Here is a 19,840-nt window from a genome sequence, read left to right as displayed (position 1 = left end):
AACTGACTGGGTGGCAACAACATTATAAAACAATAGATTAAAAACTATTATTATTAAAATTATTTTAAAATCACAAAGACTAAGAGAGAACAGCAGGTGTTAATAATAATGGAGCCATCCCAATTCCTCACTGGTATTGATTTTATTCCTGGTAATAAGCATTGTGCCAGACCTTTCCTGATTCCTTCAGAGAGCTGCAGGGGGGAAAGAACAGGGAACACATCAGTCAAAAGCACATTTGCACACCAGTGAGTTCTTTCATGCTACTGTTTACTTGAGATATTCTCTTGATGACATGCCTGCAAATGCCCTTTTTCCTGTTGGCTCATACTTACCGGAATACATCCACAAAAGCAGTGAGCATGGGCTTGCACTCATACTTAATGTTATGCTTGGCACAGAGGGATTTCACCAGGGGAGCCACTTTGTAATAATTATGTCGAGGCATGGTTGGAAAAAGACTATGGAAAGAGAGGGAATATATCAAGAGGACACAGTAGAAGATACTTCTGTAATTTGGATCCTGCTGTTATTACTGCCCTTCCCATCTCAATGCTGGAGAGTTCTCCTTTCCTACTCAGTACTGCATACAGGCAGGTTGATACAGAAGGGGATAACTTTCACCTGTCTGGTTCTCAAAGAGTTTTGGGTAGGGATGAACAAGCTGAGATCCTTCTGATTATTTATTTATTTATTTTCATTTATTTATTTGTCAAACATGTATAAGGTAACAGATATAGATATAAACATGATTATGAATACAGGATATGGATACGAATAAATGGGGACAGTAGGACAGGGAGGGTAGGCACGTTGGCATGCTTATGCATGCCCCTTACAGACCTTACAGTGGTGACAAAAGCTGTACAAAAACTGCATTATATACTGTATATAGCTTGTACTTACTGATGTTCAATTTGGAAATTCAAGTGCCCAGTGTACCAGTCATTGAATAGAGATTCATCCACGTTACATGTTGCTGAGAGCTAAGGGGGAAATAAAAAACATGTAGAGTTCCAATGATTTCCTTCATGTTTCTTCCTAGTTTCTATCAATGGTGCAAATAATTCTATCAGTTTACAGTATTGTAAACCATCATTCATTTTACATTTATAATATGGTCACTGCCCAGAAGGACATTAGAAATATTCCTGAATCTAGGCCAGGCAATCCAGGGCAGGAAACTACTGCACTGGTACTATGTGCATACGATGAAATCCAATGATATATATGTATGGGGAGAAATTTGCACAGACTAGGACAGTGTTGGTGAACCTTTTTGGCACTGAATGCTGAAATGGGAGCCCGTACCCACGGATAGGGGAGCATCAGAAACCAGAACAGCAGCTGCTCTTCCAGTTTCCAGTGCTCCCATGTGTGCGAAAACCAGTTGGCCAGTATGCATGCGCATGCCAAAACTCAGAAGACCAACAGGCAACAGCTGGCGTGCCCAGAGAGATGGCTCTGTGTGCCACTTCTGACAAGCATGCCAGAGGTGCGCCATCACGGGACTAGGATATTGGTGACATTTCAGATTCAATGGCTTATTCTGCTTAACAGGCTAGCTTCTTTTCAGGAGAAATGTAATTCTCTTTTGGAGTGAATCAACCAACCTGTGAATCTAAAGTTGGATTCTCTGAGTCAACCTTATTGAACTATTTCTTTAGAAGTAGACATGGAAATATTATGTAATTACTTCTGTGAAAGTTATGACATTAGGTTTGGATCAAGAAGAGCAGCATCCAAATCTCCATTCAGCCATCAGCAAACAGATTTAGACCAATAATTTTTCTATTTTCAAAAGAAGGTACCATTCTAAAATAATTTATGAATTATTATTGTGTTTTAATTAAATAAAACAGAAAACAGAAACAATTTTTAAAATGTTTACTTGGTTAGAAAAAAATAGCTTTTTTAAAAAAAATGTTACATTTTCTTGAATCCAGTCCTTAATATCCAGAAATAGAGTTTTCCCAGTCTTTCAATACCATTTACTTGGTTCACTATAATTTAATTGAATGCATAATTCCAGATAATAGCTAGAAGAGATAAGAATACATTCTTAAATGAACAGTGCAAAGAAATAGAAGAAAACCATAGAATAGGGAGGACCAGAGATCTCTTCAAGAAAATTGGAGATTTGAAGGGAACGTTTCATGCAAAGATGGGCATGATAAAGGACCAAAATGGCAGGGACCTAACAGAGGCAGAAGAGATTAAGAAGAGGTGGCAAAATTACACAGAAGAACTATACAAGAACGAACTTAATGTCCCTGATAACCAAGATGGGGTGGTCATTGTCCTCGAGCCAGACATCCTAGAATGTGAAGTCAAATGGGCCTTAGGAAATCTGAGCAACAACAAAGCTAGTGGAGGTGACAGTATACCAGCTGAGCTATTTAAAATCTTAAAAGACGGTGCAGTAAAAGTGCTACACTCAATTTGCCAGCAAATTTGGAAAACCCAACAATGGCCACAGGATTGGAAAACGTCAGTTTACATTCCAATTCCAAAGAAAGGCAATGCCAAAGAATGTTCAAACTATCACACCATTGCACTCATTTCACATGCTAGTAAAGTTATGCTTAAAAGCCTACAAGCTAGGCTCCAGCAGTATGTGGATTGAGAACTACCAGAAGTACAGGCAGGATTTCAAAGAGGCAGAGGAACTAGAGATCAAATTGCCAACATACGCTGGATCGTGGAGAAAGCTAGGGAATTCCAGAAAAATATCTACTTCTGCTTCATTGACTATACTAAAGCCTTTGATTGTGTGGATCACAACAAATTGTGGCAAGTTCTTAAAGAGATGGGAGTTCCACACCATCTTATTTGTCTCTTGAGAAACCTATATGCGAGTCAAGAAGCAACAGTGAGAACTGGACATGGAACCACTGATTGGTTCAAAATTGGGAAAGGAGTTTGGCAAGGCTGTATACTGTCACCCTGCCTATTTAACTTATATGCAGAGCACATCATGAGAAAGGCGGGGCTAGATGAATCAAAAGTTAGAATTAAGATTGTTGGGAGAAATATCAACAATCTCAGATATACAGATGATACCACTCTAATGGCAGAAAGTGAAGGGGAACTAAAGAGCCTCTTGATGCTGGTGAAGAAGGAGAGTGCAAAAGTTGCCTTGAAACTCAATATTAAGAAAACTAAGATCATGGCACCCAGCCCTCTCAATTCCTGGCAAATAGATGGGGAAGAAATGGAGGAAGTGACAGATTTTATTTTCCTGGGCTCCAAGATCACTGCAGATGAGGACTGCAGCCAAGAAATTAAAAAACACTTGCTCCTGGGGAGGAAAGCTATGGCAAATCTAGACAGCATTCTAAAAAGCAACAACATCACCCTGCCAACAAAAGTGCGTATAGTCAAGGCTATGGTTTTCCCAGTTGCAATGTATGGCTGTGACAGTTGGACCATAAGAAAGGCTGAGGACGACAGAGAATGAGGTGGCTGTATGGATTCACTGAAGCAGTAGGCGTGAGCTTTAAATGACTCTAGAGCAGTGGTCCCCAACCTTTTTATCGCCGCGGCCCGCTGAGCGCGCGCAGGGGTGGGGGCACGGCCCAGGAGCTTTTGCGCATGGCCCATTGCGCACGGCCCAGGAGCCTTTGCGCTGCAGCGTTCATGTCCCCCGGCCGCTGTGCGGCCCGGTGCCAGGTACTCCACGGCCCGGCACCGGTCCGCGGACCGGGGGTTGGGGACCACTGCTCTAGAGGATGGTAGAGGACAGGAAGGCCTGGAGGAACATTGTCCATGGGGTTGCGGACACGACTTTGCAACTAACAACAACAAAATAATTCATAATTCATGTAATTCCTTTAAAAAGCAGCTTGCATGATTTTGGAATATATTCAAAATAACATTTATATAAACATTTGTTCATAAATCTACTTTTATGGGCTTTAATTTTATTCCAAACAGAAATCAAAACTGGATATAACTAAATCATATGAATTAATGTACCCTCCAATTTTAATAAAAATAATAATATAAATATACATTAGCAGTTAACCATTTCCCATCCCCGGGAGTTATATCATGCTACTATAAAAATAAAACAAAAGAGAAATTAGAACAGGAAAACTGTGCATGAATAAACCAATCTTTAGAACTACCTTAAAAACTGGCTGCAAGTTCCATAAAGAAAAGGTAGAATCCAAATGAAATATATACATGGGTAACATATATGTGGTTGGTAAGGCTGTACCAACAGTAATGATATAATACAGGATGACACTAACTTACATTTGGAGGACATAAAAGATGATATAGAACTAGTCATTGTACATTTGTATTTAGGATTTACTGTTAAAAAAAGAGAAAACCTATCTTGTCTCTCATCATCTTTCATTCTCTCTTTGTGATAGGTCAGGTTATCTATGCAGAAATCATCTGTTATTAATGTCACAACAACCTTATGCTGTTTCTCTTGTTAACTTGCATCACTGTGATCAGGTTTCAGGTATCAACTTTAAATTGCCTAATGCTAGCCAGAGGCCTATTCACATAATCTATTCATTTAGTCTCATCCCTTAATTATATTGTCTAAACCACAGTTTGAAATTGAGTGTATCCAATCCAATCTCTACTCCCATAATATCTGGTAAAAAGCCCTAAAGGAAAATGGCACCAATAAAGCATGAAAAAACATGCTTTTAAAAAAATGAATCATTGGATAGGGTTTTTTTTCACATGTACACAGTCACTCTACCCTTCCTGGGGAGATTGCTGTAACTACCATCAGGAGAATTAGACTCCCTCCATGTTAGAAATTCTGCTGATATATAGCACCACAGATCAAATAAAGAGTACAGTCACCATGTGCTTTACTGCTTAATTGCTGAACTGTAACAGGAATCTCTACTTAGTACAAAAAACATAGAATATATACTATAGATCCAAACTTCTAAACACTGCTATCTACTGGCTGCATACTACTGTTATTGTTGTTAGTTGCAAAGTCGTGTCTGACCCATTGCGACCCCATGGATAGCTTTCCTCCAGGCCTTCCTGTCCCCTACCATCCTCTGGAGATGTGAATTGGACTCCACATGTGGGAATGTGGAATTATATAATGTCCTTTTGGATGGAGGATGAATAGCATTGGTGCTGTTCCTGCTTTACTGAAGAAGCAAGGGAGATTAACAGGCAATGTACTACATTGTTTACCATCTCATCATCTACTGTTCATCTACTGTTAATGAGTTTATTGTTGGTCCCTGTAACTTTTCTCCATGAGATGAGAAAGGGCATCACTGTGCAATTGTAATTTTCCCAGAAACTGCAATATGGGAATGAGTTCTAGCTGCCAGCATAGGCATTCCATTTGTATTACCTGCTCTTTATAAGACCATGTTTCCATGTAGATAAGGGCATGAAATATTTAAGAAAACAGCAGCATGATCTGGCCCTGTGTTTCAGAATTGAGGACCCAACATTTCTGAATAAGATTATCCAAAGAAAGAAAATTTCCTCTTTAAATAGAAACTATCTCACCTGGACAGAGAACCAATCTAAATTCTGATCATAGTCAATATTCATTGGAATGTGGTTCATCTGTGAGACCCAGATAAACCATGCAGCTTCTAAGTACCTGTGTAGACATACAAACAATAACAAGAGTGATTCAAACAAATTCTTTAAATGGTTCACTCACTAATAAAACTACTTTGGTTTTCTCAGCCCAAAACATAACATGATAATTACTATTACCACATCATTGCACTAACAGATTATACAGAAGCATAATTTTTATAGGTAAAATCAGGGAGTTAAAGCTATGGTATTTTGTAATAAACTTGTACAATCTGTCAACTTTAAGCCCTCATACCTAGTTAGAAGTTTCAGGTATTCTAAAATTCATGTTCTTCAGAGTTCTCAATTAAGCAAGTAGTACTATTAGTTACACAACTTGATGAACTGCGCACATTTGGATTACCTATTGGGCAAGAAAGGTGGATAAAAGTGCTTAAATTCAGCTTAGTGTCTAAAGAAGGGGGAAAGTGCTTAAGATATGTCTGTAATTGCCTTCACAGCTCCTTTTCCATAATCACTTCCCATTTTCTCAATTCTCAATATACTTTAAAACCAGCCTGATTTCTCCATTGTGTCCTCACTATCAATTGATCAAAACACTTTTAGCTCAATGTTAGTTATATAGTTGTGATTTTGGGCTTCACACATCACCCTGAGCCAATTGTTGCTCAGTTTAAACTGGCCAACAGCTACACCAAGAATCCCAGCCCCTGAACAGAATAGTGATCTTCTTCTAGCTTGAATATCACTACAGGCATTGTCTCCAGAGCTTTTAATGACATATGAGTTACAAACAGCTCCTTCCTCTAACTTGACAAAAAATCTCAAAGGGGGTTGAACGGCCATTTCACAGGGGTCGCCAAAGCCCTCTCTCCCTCCCCCCACACCTTCACTCACCCTCACCCTCTACCTCTGTTGGATCGCAGTTCGCCGTTCGCTTACCCCGCCCACTCCCAATCTGTTGCTGCCTCCTGAGTCCCAGCTGATGGCTAGAGGGAAAAAAAATTTAAATTCTTGCCGCGGGGCTTCAAAGGGCCGCCCTACAGCTGATCAGTGTTAAAAGAAAACAAATGAGTAGACCGATGCCTGCAAAAATAGAAAAAACAGCCCCTTTCAGCTTCAGTATAGGTTAATTACCATAAGTTGATTTGATCAGCCTCCCGACTATCAGCTGATTTGCTCTCAGCTGTTTTGCAGAGGGCTTTGTTGCTAGCTAGCTGCAAAGAGGTAAATTGCTGGAGCAGATTTTTTTTCCCCTAGTTATGCTGAAAAAGCGAAACTGAAAGTAAAGCAGGGTCTTTGTTCCAACATGACAAAATGAGGCAGAGAGATTTTTCTTTTTCTTTTTCTTTTTCCTCACCAAAAAAGGTAGATGCAAAACTGCAAACAATGGGAAATTTAGGGCAAAAGAGGAGATTCAAGATTTTAAAACACAAAAGAAAAAAAGTTCTATTTAACTAGGGAATTGTAATAATTGAGATACTATTAATTGTATATTGTGTTGAAAGCAGAAATGGTTAAGTTGTGGTTTGGAGGAATATATGGGGGAAATTATTTGGCTTATTATTATTATTATTATTATGTAAATATAATTAATTGATTTGTAAGAAATTGGATTGCATGGAAATAATTGGAATATTCATGTTCATATTGATTAATATACAAAAAAGATAGTTATATAACTAATTGATTTATATTAAAATGTTGAATTTGTATTAAACAACTGCATTACATAATTACATAATTAACCAATGTGAGGATGGATATAAATATAGATGACAATGCGAAGGGGTTTAATATAGAATAGAAGGGAAAAATTGAATTTGATTAAGATTAGAGATGAGGATGAAGGGTAATATTGGTTTTTAAAAAAAATAGATGAGGAATAAATATGACTAAACACTGTTTAAATTTGTGAACCGGCCAAATACTCTGTTCAAAGAAAATACATTGTATGTTTGTATGTGTGTTTCTAATTATTGCTATTTATTCATATTTGTTCTCTTTTATTCTTTAAAGTTTAACAATTCATTCTTTATCTTAATATCTTTATATTTGTTTGGGGTTGGTTTTCTTCCCTTTCATCTTTTTTTTATTGTACAGCAATCTTTCTCTTCAAACCTACCACCTCTCTCTTTTCTTTCCTTCTTACTTTCTCTTCCCCCCTCTTCTTCTCCTCCCTATTTCCTCTTCCTTTCTCCTTCTCCTCCTCTCTTCCTCCCTCTCTTACCCTCACCCTTACTCTAATTTCCCTTCCCTTCCTTCATCCCTCTCTATTGCTGTATCCTTTTATGCATATGGACTACTCAGAGGGCTGAAAAAGTTATTTTTGACTGGTCCTCACACTTTTGACCAGTCCTCGAATTTACGACTGTCCTCACATTTTACGTTTTTTGCCCTATCTTATCACCATAGTGAAGAGAAGCAGTTGTGAAATGAGTGACATGGTTGTTAAGAATGCTGCACGGGCATAAATGTGAGGATGGTCATAAGTGTGAGGACCAGTCAAAAGCGCGAGGACCTGTCAGAAATGACTTTTTTCAGCCCTCTGAGTAGTCCCTATACACATAGTCATGACCACCCGATCACACGCCCATCCAGTCATATGACCTCCAAGCCACACCCACAAAATAAGCCACGCCCACAGAACCGGTAGTAAAAAATTTTAGAACCCACCCCTGGTTGGGGGTCACCACAACATGAGGAACTGTATTAAAGGGTCGCAGCATTAGGAAGGTTGAGAACCACTGATCTAGGCATTTTGCAGCATGCATTTGTGTGTTTGTCAGTTTGTTTAGGAAACAATCTTTCAGGTAGATTGCTAGCCAGATTGTAACAGAGGACTGATTTGTGAAAACATTGAAGAAGTTTAAAATTCCTTCATTTCACTGGTGTAGGATCAGCTTTATAGCTAATTGTTCCAACAACTTCTGAGAGGGTTTTAGGGCTACAAAATGGCATGTTAGCAAAACTACATTTGAGGCCTTTTGCCGTGAGGTAGATTGGATAAAACACAAGTTGGGAGACAGGCTGTATATGTATATGGAAGCAGCTCTCCAAATGCCCTCATTCCCTGGATGAAGCCACTGAGATGCAGTTTTTATCCAACTGTGAAGAGCAGGACAAATAAATAACAATATATTTTTTTCTGAGGATAAAAGTACCAGACCAATCCTTAAAGAAATACCAACCTGCTCATAGTGTAAGATCAAGCTTTTAAACACCAATCTCTGTTTTCAGATGAAGCTACCGGTATTTGGCAATTAGTGAAGAACATTTGAGACTGATAATTGGTGGCTGTAGAGGTATTGGTAAATAATACTATGATAATTGGTGATGACCAAACAATAACAAGAGTTTGATCAAGATCATTGTGGTGAACCATGCTCTTTTCAAGAGCATGGTTGTTTTTAGTTTGAGGTGACCTTGAGGAAGGATGACATATCATTTTTTAAGTTAAAAAGCCCAAACAATATAGTCATATATACAGATATTACTTGTTGCCCTTTTATGGCATGCACCTTATGAAAGATTTTTATTGTATTTCTCAAATCAGTAATAGTGATCGGTAACAGTGTATACTAATTTTAACAGGAGTTTATTTGTTTAGATCCCCATATTAAGTCAACAAGAAATGGAGACCTCATTATTTTTTTCAGAGTGGTAAACAAAGCTAGCTATGTACATATTGAAGGTCGCCTTTTGACTTTACAGTGTTTAAAAGCATTAGTTGGCATTAGATAGCAGCAGGGTAGAGTTTTACATAATCATTATTACCTGGTTAACCAGTAGTAAGCCATAAAGCTCTTAAATCCCATTAAAGGAACATACATGAGGCAGACACGGAAGTTATAGAAAAGAGAGTTAAACAGCTCCTGTCAAAGAACAGAGTGTTAAATAAGCACAATAGTAACGTGGATCATTATCATAGTTCCTTTGTCAATGTCAGATTAATTACAGTAGCAGCAATATGGCAAATAGAGATGCTAAAGGCTATAATGCAATAACATGCAGAGATTAATAGGCAGTGTAGTGCCTATAGGTGTAGTGCTGAAGGACTTTCAGGGTCTCTTCATTTGTGCATCTAGTAAAACTCCCACAATGATAAAAAAGAGTGATGGTGGAGCATACTAGCATCAGTTGTGCAGAAACCTTGCTCTACATCAAAATGGAAAGAATTTCTCTACGACAGAAATGGAATTCTTGAAGCTGCTAAAGGTTTCAATGTCTTTTGCAGTGGCTGAGAATTGCAATGGATAGTGGCATGACTCAACCTGAGTAGTGGGTTTTTTTGCACCCATGGGGAGGAATGAAGTTTTATAACCATGATATAAATTCTAACTGGAAGCACTGTTATTATTATTAAACTGTATCTGTACTCCCCATATCAGTGCCCAGATAATCTCTCCCCATCCCTCTGCAAATGCACCCCAATATCCATGGCAGTTAGAAATGCAATCTTCTGGCAATCTCTTCCTCTGCTCCTCATCACTTTCTGCTCCGCTGTTGCCACTATCTCTGCCTGGAGGAGTGTATGCTTGTTTTCTGACTTTCAGGTTGGCTTGGGAAAGATTCATAGTCTAGGAGATTACTTCACTAATGCCTGATGTAACCCAGTGGAACAGGTTCATTGTTAACATCATTATTAACATCAGGGTAGATTCTGTGGTTAGCTCTTTGCAGCTGTGACAAGCATTCCTTGGCTTTCCTTGTACCATTTGCCTATTGTTTACCCTTCCCTTCCCAAGCAAACCAGTTATATTTTCTGTTCCATGGTGCTGACAAGAGGGAAGGCCAATGAAATCATGAATGGCAGGGAACGTTCCCATGATATTGTGGGGGATTAAGGAAAGAAAGCAACTTGCATTTTGTAATGCATCTCCTGTAGCTCATTAGAAAGAAGGAGGATTCAGGCCTTTATGTGTTACATTTGACCACACATCAATCTCCTAAAATAAAGAGGTGTTATGACTTACCAACCATTTTTTTCTTTGAAATAAATAGCGATAGCAAACCACTTGGGCACCAATTGTAAACATCAATGGGGCAAAGACTAATATAAAAATACAAAAGGAGAATACAAAAATGAGTGTGTGACTAAAGTAAAGTAGAATATATCCTAGAGGGAAAAAACATCTGCCTCTGAATCCCATTTGGCATTAAATTAACCACCTTATTCCCTGACCTATTTCCCCAATGCTCATCAGGCTATTTCTGTAGTGATTGAGAGAACTGATGGAGAGGGAATAGGGAATGGCCTTGAAAGCTAGGAAGAATAGTTGCTATCAAAGCAATGAGTCCTTGCCAAGAAAGTAATTTGAGCAAATATCTCAGGCAACTCCCTGGTTCACATAAAGGAAGAACACATCCATATTCACAAGATCCTGTTACTCTAGGTCAGGGGTGTCAAACTCATGGCATCATGTTGTCGTCACGTGACATATCACGACTTTCTCCTCTTCACTAAAATGTGGTGGGCGTGGCCAGTGTGTGACACATCTGGCCCGTGAGCTGCGAGTTTGACACGCCTTCTCTAGGTATTCCAATAAAAATAATCCCAACCTGTGTGACATTGGTTTCTCATAGTCTGTTCTGCTTTATAGTTTTGATACTGTATATGACTTCATTGGTTATTCTCCTCCACATTTAGGCACCTGTAAACATGGTAAAACACTTACAGGCAAAGTAATATTGTTGGTACTGATAAGGCATATACTTCCTTTTCTTCTTTCCGAGCTGCACAAGGAGAAAGAGAGCAAACAGTTAAATTGACAACTATGTAAATTTCACATCAGTCAAGTTGTCAGGGCCCATTCTTCTGTTAAGACAGGAACAACTTTCTAATCATGGGCCTTCTCTTCTTTAAGTGCCAAATAGTCCGGAGAAACTGAAATGTAACAACAGGCTCTGATGTTATCCAAAAGAAGAAAAGAAGTTTGACAGATTCATTACAGAAACAGAGACTAGAAAATAAAGCAGTGCCTGAACCAATCCAACCGCAGTGAGAGTTGCTATAAAGAAATATGAGAGATAGAAAGAATCCTTTCTTTCTACTTTCCTAGATTGCTCATCAGACATATGGTGGTGGTGTTTTTTTTTCTTCTTTTAGTACTGCTAATATTTTTTCAGAGTCTTTTGTCTGCCTAAGACTTTCTATTTATTTACCTCCAAGGAAAGTTTCTTCCCCAGGCTGAAAATGAATGGGTGCGTGTTGAGATCAGGGTCCTTGCGGAAGCAGTTGGGTTTGGCGTGATGCTGGTTATGCATGTGGTTCCATTGGCTCACTGGTCCTCCCTTGATAAGTACAGAAGAACAAACATGAATTCCATCTATTTGTCAATAATGCTGTATCCTATGTATTCCCACTGACTATCTATGAACAAAATAAAACAAAAACCAGTTCTGTTGGTTTACACTTCCTCCCATCTAATAGGAATTGAATTGTGTACAGTGGCAGGACTCTTGACCTCCATCATTTTTGTGCAAACTAGCTTCATTTCTTCTCCTTCCTATTAAGCATCTGAAAAGGATTTCATCCCAAGACTGGCTATTGAAAATTGCAGTTTTGATGCTAAATGTGTTTGTGTGAAACAAAAATAGACTAGAAACATTCTGTTACTTTCTCTTCAGTAGTGAAAAAACAAAGCAAGTATAGTGCAGTATTGTTAAAAATGATTCATAGCTATGAAATGTAGACTGACTATATTTCTCTTAATGCCATCTCCCTTTTCTGTAAGGAAGCACTAATAATACTATCAGTCTTTACAGAGATATTGCAAAAAGATGATCTTATATTTTCAGCCCTTCAGTGTTTAAAGGGTTCTATAAAAGTGTTCATTATACTTATCCTATTTTTCAAAACCCTAGAGACAGAAAATAAAGATGGATAGGCACGCCTAATTTCAAATATATAAATCATCACAAATCATCACTTAAATTTTCCCTTCTCTTGGATGGATTCTGACCTTAAGAATGCCAAACACCACGAAGTGAGCTACTCTGTTCCACTTGAGCTTTTCAAAGACTGACACATGGCCAAAATCATGCTGGAGAAAACCATACTGGATCTGGAAGTAAAAATCAACAAACATGACACATATGTATATAATTTCTCCACATTTTTTCTGCATGAATTAATTGGTAGAGGAACACCACTAAAGCATTTTTCTTAATATGTGTGTGTAGTTGAATTGCTATGTTCAGATTCAACAGCTCAAAGAATTGAAAACTGAGATAAGTGCACAAGGTGTTAAATTACGAAAGCAATTAAATTGTTCTAAATATGTTGAAGACTGTTCTACAACACTACTATGCTCTGCAACACAAAGAGGTTACCTGTCCAACGGTGAACATTGCTACTCCAAGGAGGAAAGGCACCCAGGATTTTCCAAAATACCAGATAGTAAACCAAGATGCAATGTCTAGTATGAAAGCATGCAGAAACATGAAAGCAAAAAAGCTGAATCTTGACTTCAAGAGCCCCATCTTCTCCACTGTTGCACGCAGTTCATGAAAATCCTTTACCAGCATTTCCTACAAGAAGTGATGACAGGTTTGTTTATTTGCTTCAGAACATTAGAACCCTTTTGGTAGATCAGACCAAAAGCTCATCTTGAGTTTTATGTATTAAACCTAAGGTTGGATTTGCACCAGGATGAACCACTTGACCATGCAGCTTATTGAGTGACTTAGGATCAGTTGCTCTTTCTCAGACCAAGTTGTAACACAACTTGCTGAGATAAATTAAGGAAACCCCCATTTATGTCATCTGGAGATTCAAAGAAAGTGCATGATGTAAATGCAATACATAACTAAATAATGGTCTATCATCTTGATTCCACAGCCCAGAGGTTTTGGGATTCTCACATGTGGGACCTAATATTTTCTCCTCAGAATGGGGAGAAAAGCAGAGTGCTTTCAAAAATTACTATGCATTTTCCTTTCAATTAAATAATAAAGGGAATGAAGTCAATACCCAAAGATTTATTTCAATGATACTACTTGATGACCAGAAAATATTATCTAAGTCATTGACTAAGTCAATGTCTCATCTGGAAAATGCTTCCTACTGCCCTTCTGTCTTTACATTAAACAGGACATCCAGATCTTAAAACAAAGAACCAAGAACTATAATAATATAGCAGTAATAGTAAAAATCTCTAATAGGAATGAGGTACTGAAAAGTAGTAAAAGAAATAGATAGGGTTAAAAGATCCTAAGTGAAGTTTATTAAATACAAAAGTGAGTGACTGTATGAAATAAATATGTAGAGGTGATTTGATCAGTGAAAAAGAATGAATGAGGATCGACCTGTAAAACAAATTAGTAAGAGGTGAATGGGTCAAGGGGAAGACTGAGAAAGTTGTGACTGGATATCCTTAAAATGAGAGAGAGAGAAGTTAAAAGTGCAATAGATAATGAATGAAATGATAAATAGACATAGATGAAACAATTAAAGTTTGTAAGAATATCTCTTGATTGTCTATCTGTCTATCACATTTCTGGTGGCCACTCATCTTCACTTTCTAATAGAAAAATATGAAGAGAAAAAGTGGATAGTATGGATGTAAATTAGATTTAGCTGTCCTTTACCTATTTTTTTACCACACACACACACACACACACACACACACACACACACACACACGTATGCCTAACTATCTAAAATAAAGGTTCTGCAAAAGGAATCCAACAGCTGAGATCACCCAATACTCACATTTTTGTTGGGCTCACAACATGGTTGATCTGGGGCAAGCTCTCCAATTAGGAGGGAATTCAAATATTTCTTTACCAGGTCCTTATCCTTGTGGAAAGCTGTAAAGGCATCCTAAAAGCATACATACATACACACACACACACACAAATAAGGTTAGGGTTTATTGCTCTCACCAATAAACCCAAGTCACAATCATCATTTAAAGAAAAAGCTCCTTACACAATTTATTTACAAATTTTATATAGCCGTCTACTCGTTCATAGTGACTCTAGGAGGCTTACAAATAATAAAAACATAATCTATAGAATTTTTTTTAAAAAAATAACCCCACTGTCAGTTGTCACCTTATACTTGCTGTGCTTCACTGTTATGTGGTGACAGACTGCCATGAACTGCGATACCATCTAAGGTTTTAAGAACAACAATATTTTTATAATTAAACAAGCTGACAAATGAGGAATAGTTGTCATTATGAATGTGTTTGATTAAGTGTATGAAACTAAAAGGCAACCCTCCAATATTGTACCGCACTGACTACCACATAATTCATCACAATGAATTGCGCAATCACATGGAAGAATTTCCTAAGGACATACAGGATTGAATCTATGTGCAGACATTGCAGAAACACTTATCAGGCATCTTCTGCCTTTTACCCAAAATATATAAACATGCAATCCTATCCAGGGGTTGGCTGCTGGGGGTTCACAGGGGTTCGGGAGAACCTCTAGCTAAGATTCTATGAAGTTTGGAGAATCCTCAAATCCCACTTCTAGCTGGCCCTGCCCCTCCCACTCTGCCCAGGAGTCCCCACGTGGCCCATTTTGGATGCAGGTGAGTGCAGGGCACGTGCAGAGGCTCAGGAGGGTGAAAAACGGGCCTACCAGAAGTTCAGGAGTTCGGAAGTTTCTGGCCTCCAGAGGGCCTCCAGAGCCTGGGGAGGCCATTTTTGCCCTCCCAGAGGCTCAAGGAAAACCTCTAGAATCCAGGGAGAGTAAAAGCGCCCCCATCCGCCATGGTGCAGGAGGCCGACTAGGCCATGCCCACCATGGCCACATCCACCCAGCAACCAGGAAGAGAATCCTTTGTTAAAATTTTTGGACCCCACCCCTGATCCTATCCCATCTTTCAAACATTGGAAACATTACATCTAGAAGACTATGTTTCAGGAACCTTATTCTACCAGTGCTCCCATCCCACTATGCAAGAGAGACTACATACTTCCTGATAATAAAAAAAGTTTCTTTCAACATACAAATAACAAGAAAAGAAAATGAAGGAAACAGTTGGTCCACTAAGAGAGAAAGTGGCAAAGACGTAATAAGCAGCAGAGAGAAAGCAGAGCTGCTTAACTCATTCTTTGCATTGGTCTTCATACAAAAAGAAACTATAGCCCAACCTACCAAGAACACAACTGTAAAAGACAGACTAGAAATAAAAGTTAAAATAAACAAAAAAAAATGGTAAGAGAACACCTGTCTGATCTTGATGAATATAAATCACCAGACCTGATGGATTACATCCCAGAGTTCTAAAGGAGTTGGCAGATGTCATCTCAGAACCACTGTACCATATCTTTCAAAAATTCTGGAACACTGTCAACTACCAGAGGACTGGAGAACAACTGATGTGGTTCCCATCTTCAAAAAAGGAAGAAAAAAAACCAGACCCAGGAAACTACAGATCAATCTGCGTAACATCAATACCTGGGAAGATACTGAAAAAGATAATCAAAAAACAGATCTGCGAACATCTAGAGACATCCCACTGGTCCCACCAGAAGTTGGGAAATGGGCTGTTTTCACCCTCCCCAGGCTCCGAGAAAACCTCTGGAGCCTGGGGAGAGCAAAAAACAGGCCTTCTGGTCCCACCGGAAATCGGGAAATGGCTGTTTCTGGTCCCCCCCCCGGGAGTGGGGGAGGCTGTTTTCACTCACCCCAGGCTCCTAGAAAGCCGCTTTAGCTTGGGGACGGGGAGAAACGGTCCTTCTGGTCCCACCGGAAGTTAGAAATCTGGCCGTTTCTGGCCTCCAGAGGGCCTCAGGTGGGGGGAGGCTGCTTTCGCCCTCCCTAAGTTCCTAGAAAGCCTCTGAGGCCTATGGAGAGTGAAAAACGGGCCTACCGGGCCCATCGTGCCATGCCAAAAGTGGGGGGAGAGCAGGAGGGTCGCACGTGCCCATGCGGGGGTGGGGTACATTAAATTATGGATGTAGGCACGTGCGCGACCCCACCCACTCCCCCTGCTTTTGTCATGCAACGGCAAAAAGGTTAGCCACCACTGTCCTAGATGATAGGCTCAAGATCTAGATGGATCTTGACAGACTTGAACACTGGGCCCTAACTAACAAAATGAAATTCAATGTAGAGAAAAATAGTCTTACTCTTAAGCAAGAAAAACCAAAAGTACACATATAGATTGAAAAAAAACAGGCTTAACAGCAGTAACTGTGAGAGGGATCTTGGAGACTTAGTAGCCAACCAATTAAATATGAGCCTATAGTGTGCCAATGCAATCCTAAATTGCATTAACAGGGGGATTCAATCAAGATCACATGAGGTACTAATACCACTCTATAAAACCTTAGTAAGACCACACCTAGAATAGTGCATCCAGTTTTGGTCACCATACTATAAAAAAGATGTTGAGACTCTAGAAAGAGTGCAGAGAAGAACAACCAAGATGATTAGGGGACTGGAGGCTAAAACATATGAAAAACAATTACAGGATTTGGCCATGGCTAGACTAGTGAAGAGAAGGACTGGGGAGACATGATAGCAGTTTTCCAATATTTGACAGGCTGTCACAGAGAGGAGTGGGTCAACCTATTTTCCAAAGCATCCGAAGGCCAGACAAGGAATAATGGATGGAAGCTGATCAAGGAGAGACTCAACCTAGAAATAAGGAGAAATTCAAGACTTTGATCTCATTCATCACTATTTTTACATTGGCAACAGATATAACTGCACATGAATGGCACACTTATGTGTACATATATGGTTCTGCAATATGGCAATGCGTGGAAGATTTCAAATGTTCTCAACTCTTAACTCCTGAATTTATATGAAATTTACTGATGACATTTTCATCATCCGTACCCATGAAAGTCCCTATATTAAATTTCATCAGACTTCAACACTTCCAATACTTCAATCCCATTATCAACCTAAGCCTAGATGTATCCAACAAGTCCACTTTTCTGATAATAGACACATGATGAACACATAAACACCAGGAAGCTTATAAATCACCATGCATACCAACATGCTTCCAGTTTCCATCCAGAATATACCATCAAATGCTCAGTTTATATTGAAATAGACCCCAAAAAACCTTCACCAGCAGAACAAAATATGAGACAGCTGAACCTACATATAGCAAGAAATATCACACTACGTCAGAAGGCCTTAACAGAGACAGTGGGGTTGTAACCCATCATGATTATCTAACCTGCTTCAAGGACCCCTCATCCCAGTTTTCCCTTTCCTTTCCCATTCCCTTTCCTTCCCTTTGCCATCTCCTATGCACATGAATTCCCAGAAGATATTCACATTCTTAGAGTGTCTGCATATGGATTCTTCCATTCAGTATAATTCTTTTTCATATAGCCAAAAGCATTATGATTTAATGGCAATGTAGATGTTTCAATAATATCAGTGCTAGACTTGGTCTCAAGTATGCCATCAATGCCTGAATGTCCCATAATGGATGGTTTAATTTAAAGAGAGCCTTCAGTGAGAGGTTAATCTGAGGGCAGAATATATCAGGTATTTATCAGATATGTCTAGAACAGAATGTCTGTAAAAAGTGTGATCCTTTTTCACCTGCTGCCGATATTTATTTGTTTGTTTGTTTGTCAACAATTACAAGGAAACAAGTAACTGTATAGACATAGACATGGACACATGAAAAAAGTTGGCACAAATAAAAGGATATAGATAGGGAAAATATAGCCATAAACATATAGAATGATTACATATAAATGGGGACAGTAGGACAGGGACGGTAGGCACGCTAGTGCGCTTATGCACACCCGCTTAGGGACTTTCCAAGATTGAAAGTCCTGATAGATATGTAGGAACACAGAAGATCTTTCTGAGCCTCAACTACTGATCCTTGTATATGCAAATTACAACAGGTAAATAGAAAAAGTCCATCTCTGTTCTGATAATTTTTCATTTAGCTTATATTTATATTTTCTTCATACACTGAAGCAATAATAACATAGGCTTATATATACATGTATGTGTGTGTATATATGTGTGTGTTCATTTAAACATTTAATCAAAATGTTAATCAAATTCTGGGTCTATAAACTATTGTATTATGAAATATACAATAGAGTCTACAGACTCTAAACTTAACTTGAATTCAGTCCTCACTGTATTTACTAAAAAAAGCTAAAATCCTGCCATACTTGGTAGAGGTCACACTTCTATGCTACCAATATTACTCATATATTCTCAGTGAGAAAGTCTGCCAGACTGAATTTTGCTTAGGCAAAATATAAACTGTGTCCATGCTTTTGCACAAACACCTTCTGATCAGATCCTCAAACCTAAACTGTATTTTGTTCACATTGTCTAGAAGTCAATAAAGTTAAGTAACTTAACTGCAGTCAAACATTGACCCAAAACTGGAAAAAAGAAAGGCTGCAAATCACATCAACTTGTACATCTGTACATTAGCTGCCTGGCCTCTTCCCTGAACTTTTTTCAATTACGTTTTTAAATTTTGGTCAAATTTTGCTACTCAATACTACAAAATTGGCAAGCGATACAACCACCACCTGGAGCTTTCTTGCATTGTGTTACAGCATTGGACCGTCCAACCCAGAATGACTGTTCTGTAATGTCAGAATTCCCTACAGCTTCAGACAAGAAAGATTCCTCCCCCCCATTCTGCTATTTGAGACCCTTGGAGAAAGATACGGCCTCAGCTAGGAGTGTGTGCATACAAAGCCAGTGTTTTATGGCAGCCTTCAGGTCATTCCAAGGCCGTCTTTCCCCTTAGCAAGGACTCACCGTGGCATCTTGTCCAGAATAGTGTCTGATGAGACGAGGCCCACCTGGATGCCGCAAATAGAACTGACTAACATCATAAACCTTTCGGTCAATGACCAGCCATCTCTCTTCCTTCAAGTCTCCCTTGCCTGTGCGGAGCCCCACCTCCTCCCAGGTGAAGAGCCGTGGGACCCCTGGCTCAATCTCTGGCTTTCCTGCACTGGCCTCTGACTGAGGGGGCATCCTGGCTGGAAAAACTGAGAGTTACTGTTCCACTAACTCCTGAGGTGTTATTTTTTTACCCTGTGGAAAGTTGAAGTGATTCTGTTAAATGTTGCAGCTAACTTTATATACAGTTCTATCAACCACCCACACTGCCACTAACCTTCTGTTGCTCCAGATTTAGTCTTGCAAGGCTTCCTTCTCCTCCCCTCTGTAGGAGGCATCTCTTATTTCAGAAAGCATAAACCTGGAGAGTATTAGAGTATCAAGCTGGATTAATGAGGATATTGTTGTTGAGGGTTTTTTAAAAATACAAAACAGAATAATAAAGAACTGTGTAAAATATTCTAGG

At 39.0% G+C, this 19,840-nt stretch overlaps 1 protein-coding gene and 1 long non-coding RNA gene across 2 annotated transcripts in view; one reads left to right on the top strand and one right to left on the bottom strand.

Moving 5' to 3' along the window:
• LOC117667026 (uncharacterized) overlaps positions 1–19,840 on the top strand; it is a 37,743-nt gene that overhangs the window by 410 nt on the left and 17,493 nt on the right. The gene's annotated exons all lie outside the window — the stretch shown is intronic.
• On the bottom strand, positions 130–19,540 carry LOC117667025 (acyl-CoA (8-3)-desaturase-like). Its single transcript, XM_034420172.2, has 12 exons — positions 19,288–19,540; positions 14,267–14,377; positions 12,886–13,083; positions 12,516–12,617; positions 11,716–11,844; positions 11,229–11,286; positions 10,527–10,603; positions 9,328–9,425; positions 5,512–5,608; positions 907–986; positions 336–461; positions 130–194 (listed from the first exon to the last, which is right to left on the bottom strand). The coding sequence occupies exons 1-12, from the start codon at positions 19,507–19,509 to the stop codon at positions 143–145; spliced, it is 1,350 nt and encodes a 449-aa protein (XP_034276063.2). The 5' UTR covers positions 19,510–19,540; the 3' UTR covers positions 130–142.

Source organism: Pantherophis guttatus, chromosome 1 (assembly GCF_059756535.1).
Source record: "Pantherophis guttatus breed Tessera chromosome 1, ASM5975653v1, whole genome shotgun sequence".
In the NCBI taxonomy this organism is placed as follows: Eukaryota; Metazoa; Chordata; class Lepidosauria; order Squamata; family Colubridae; genus Pantherophis; species Pantherophis guttatus.
The sequence above is the reverse complement of the archived record's forward strand: the minus strand, read 5'-3'. Positions and strand labels throughout refer to the sequence as shown.

Coding starts and splice junctions, on each gene's coding strand:
- LOC117667025 (XM_034420172.2), bottom strand. CDS start 19,509: ATGCCCCCTCAGTCAGAGGCCAGTGCAGGAAAGCCAGAGATTGAGCCA. Junction 10,604..11,228: donor CCAACAATATTACTTTGCCT/GTAAGTGTTTTA, acceptor TTTTTATATTAG/TCTTTGCCCCATTGATGTTT. Junction 9,426..10,526: donor TTCAAAGAAAAAAATGGTTG/GTAAGTCATAAC, acceptor GTTCTTTGACAG/GAGCTGTTTAACTCTCTTTT.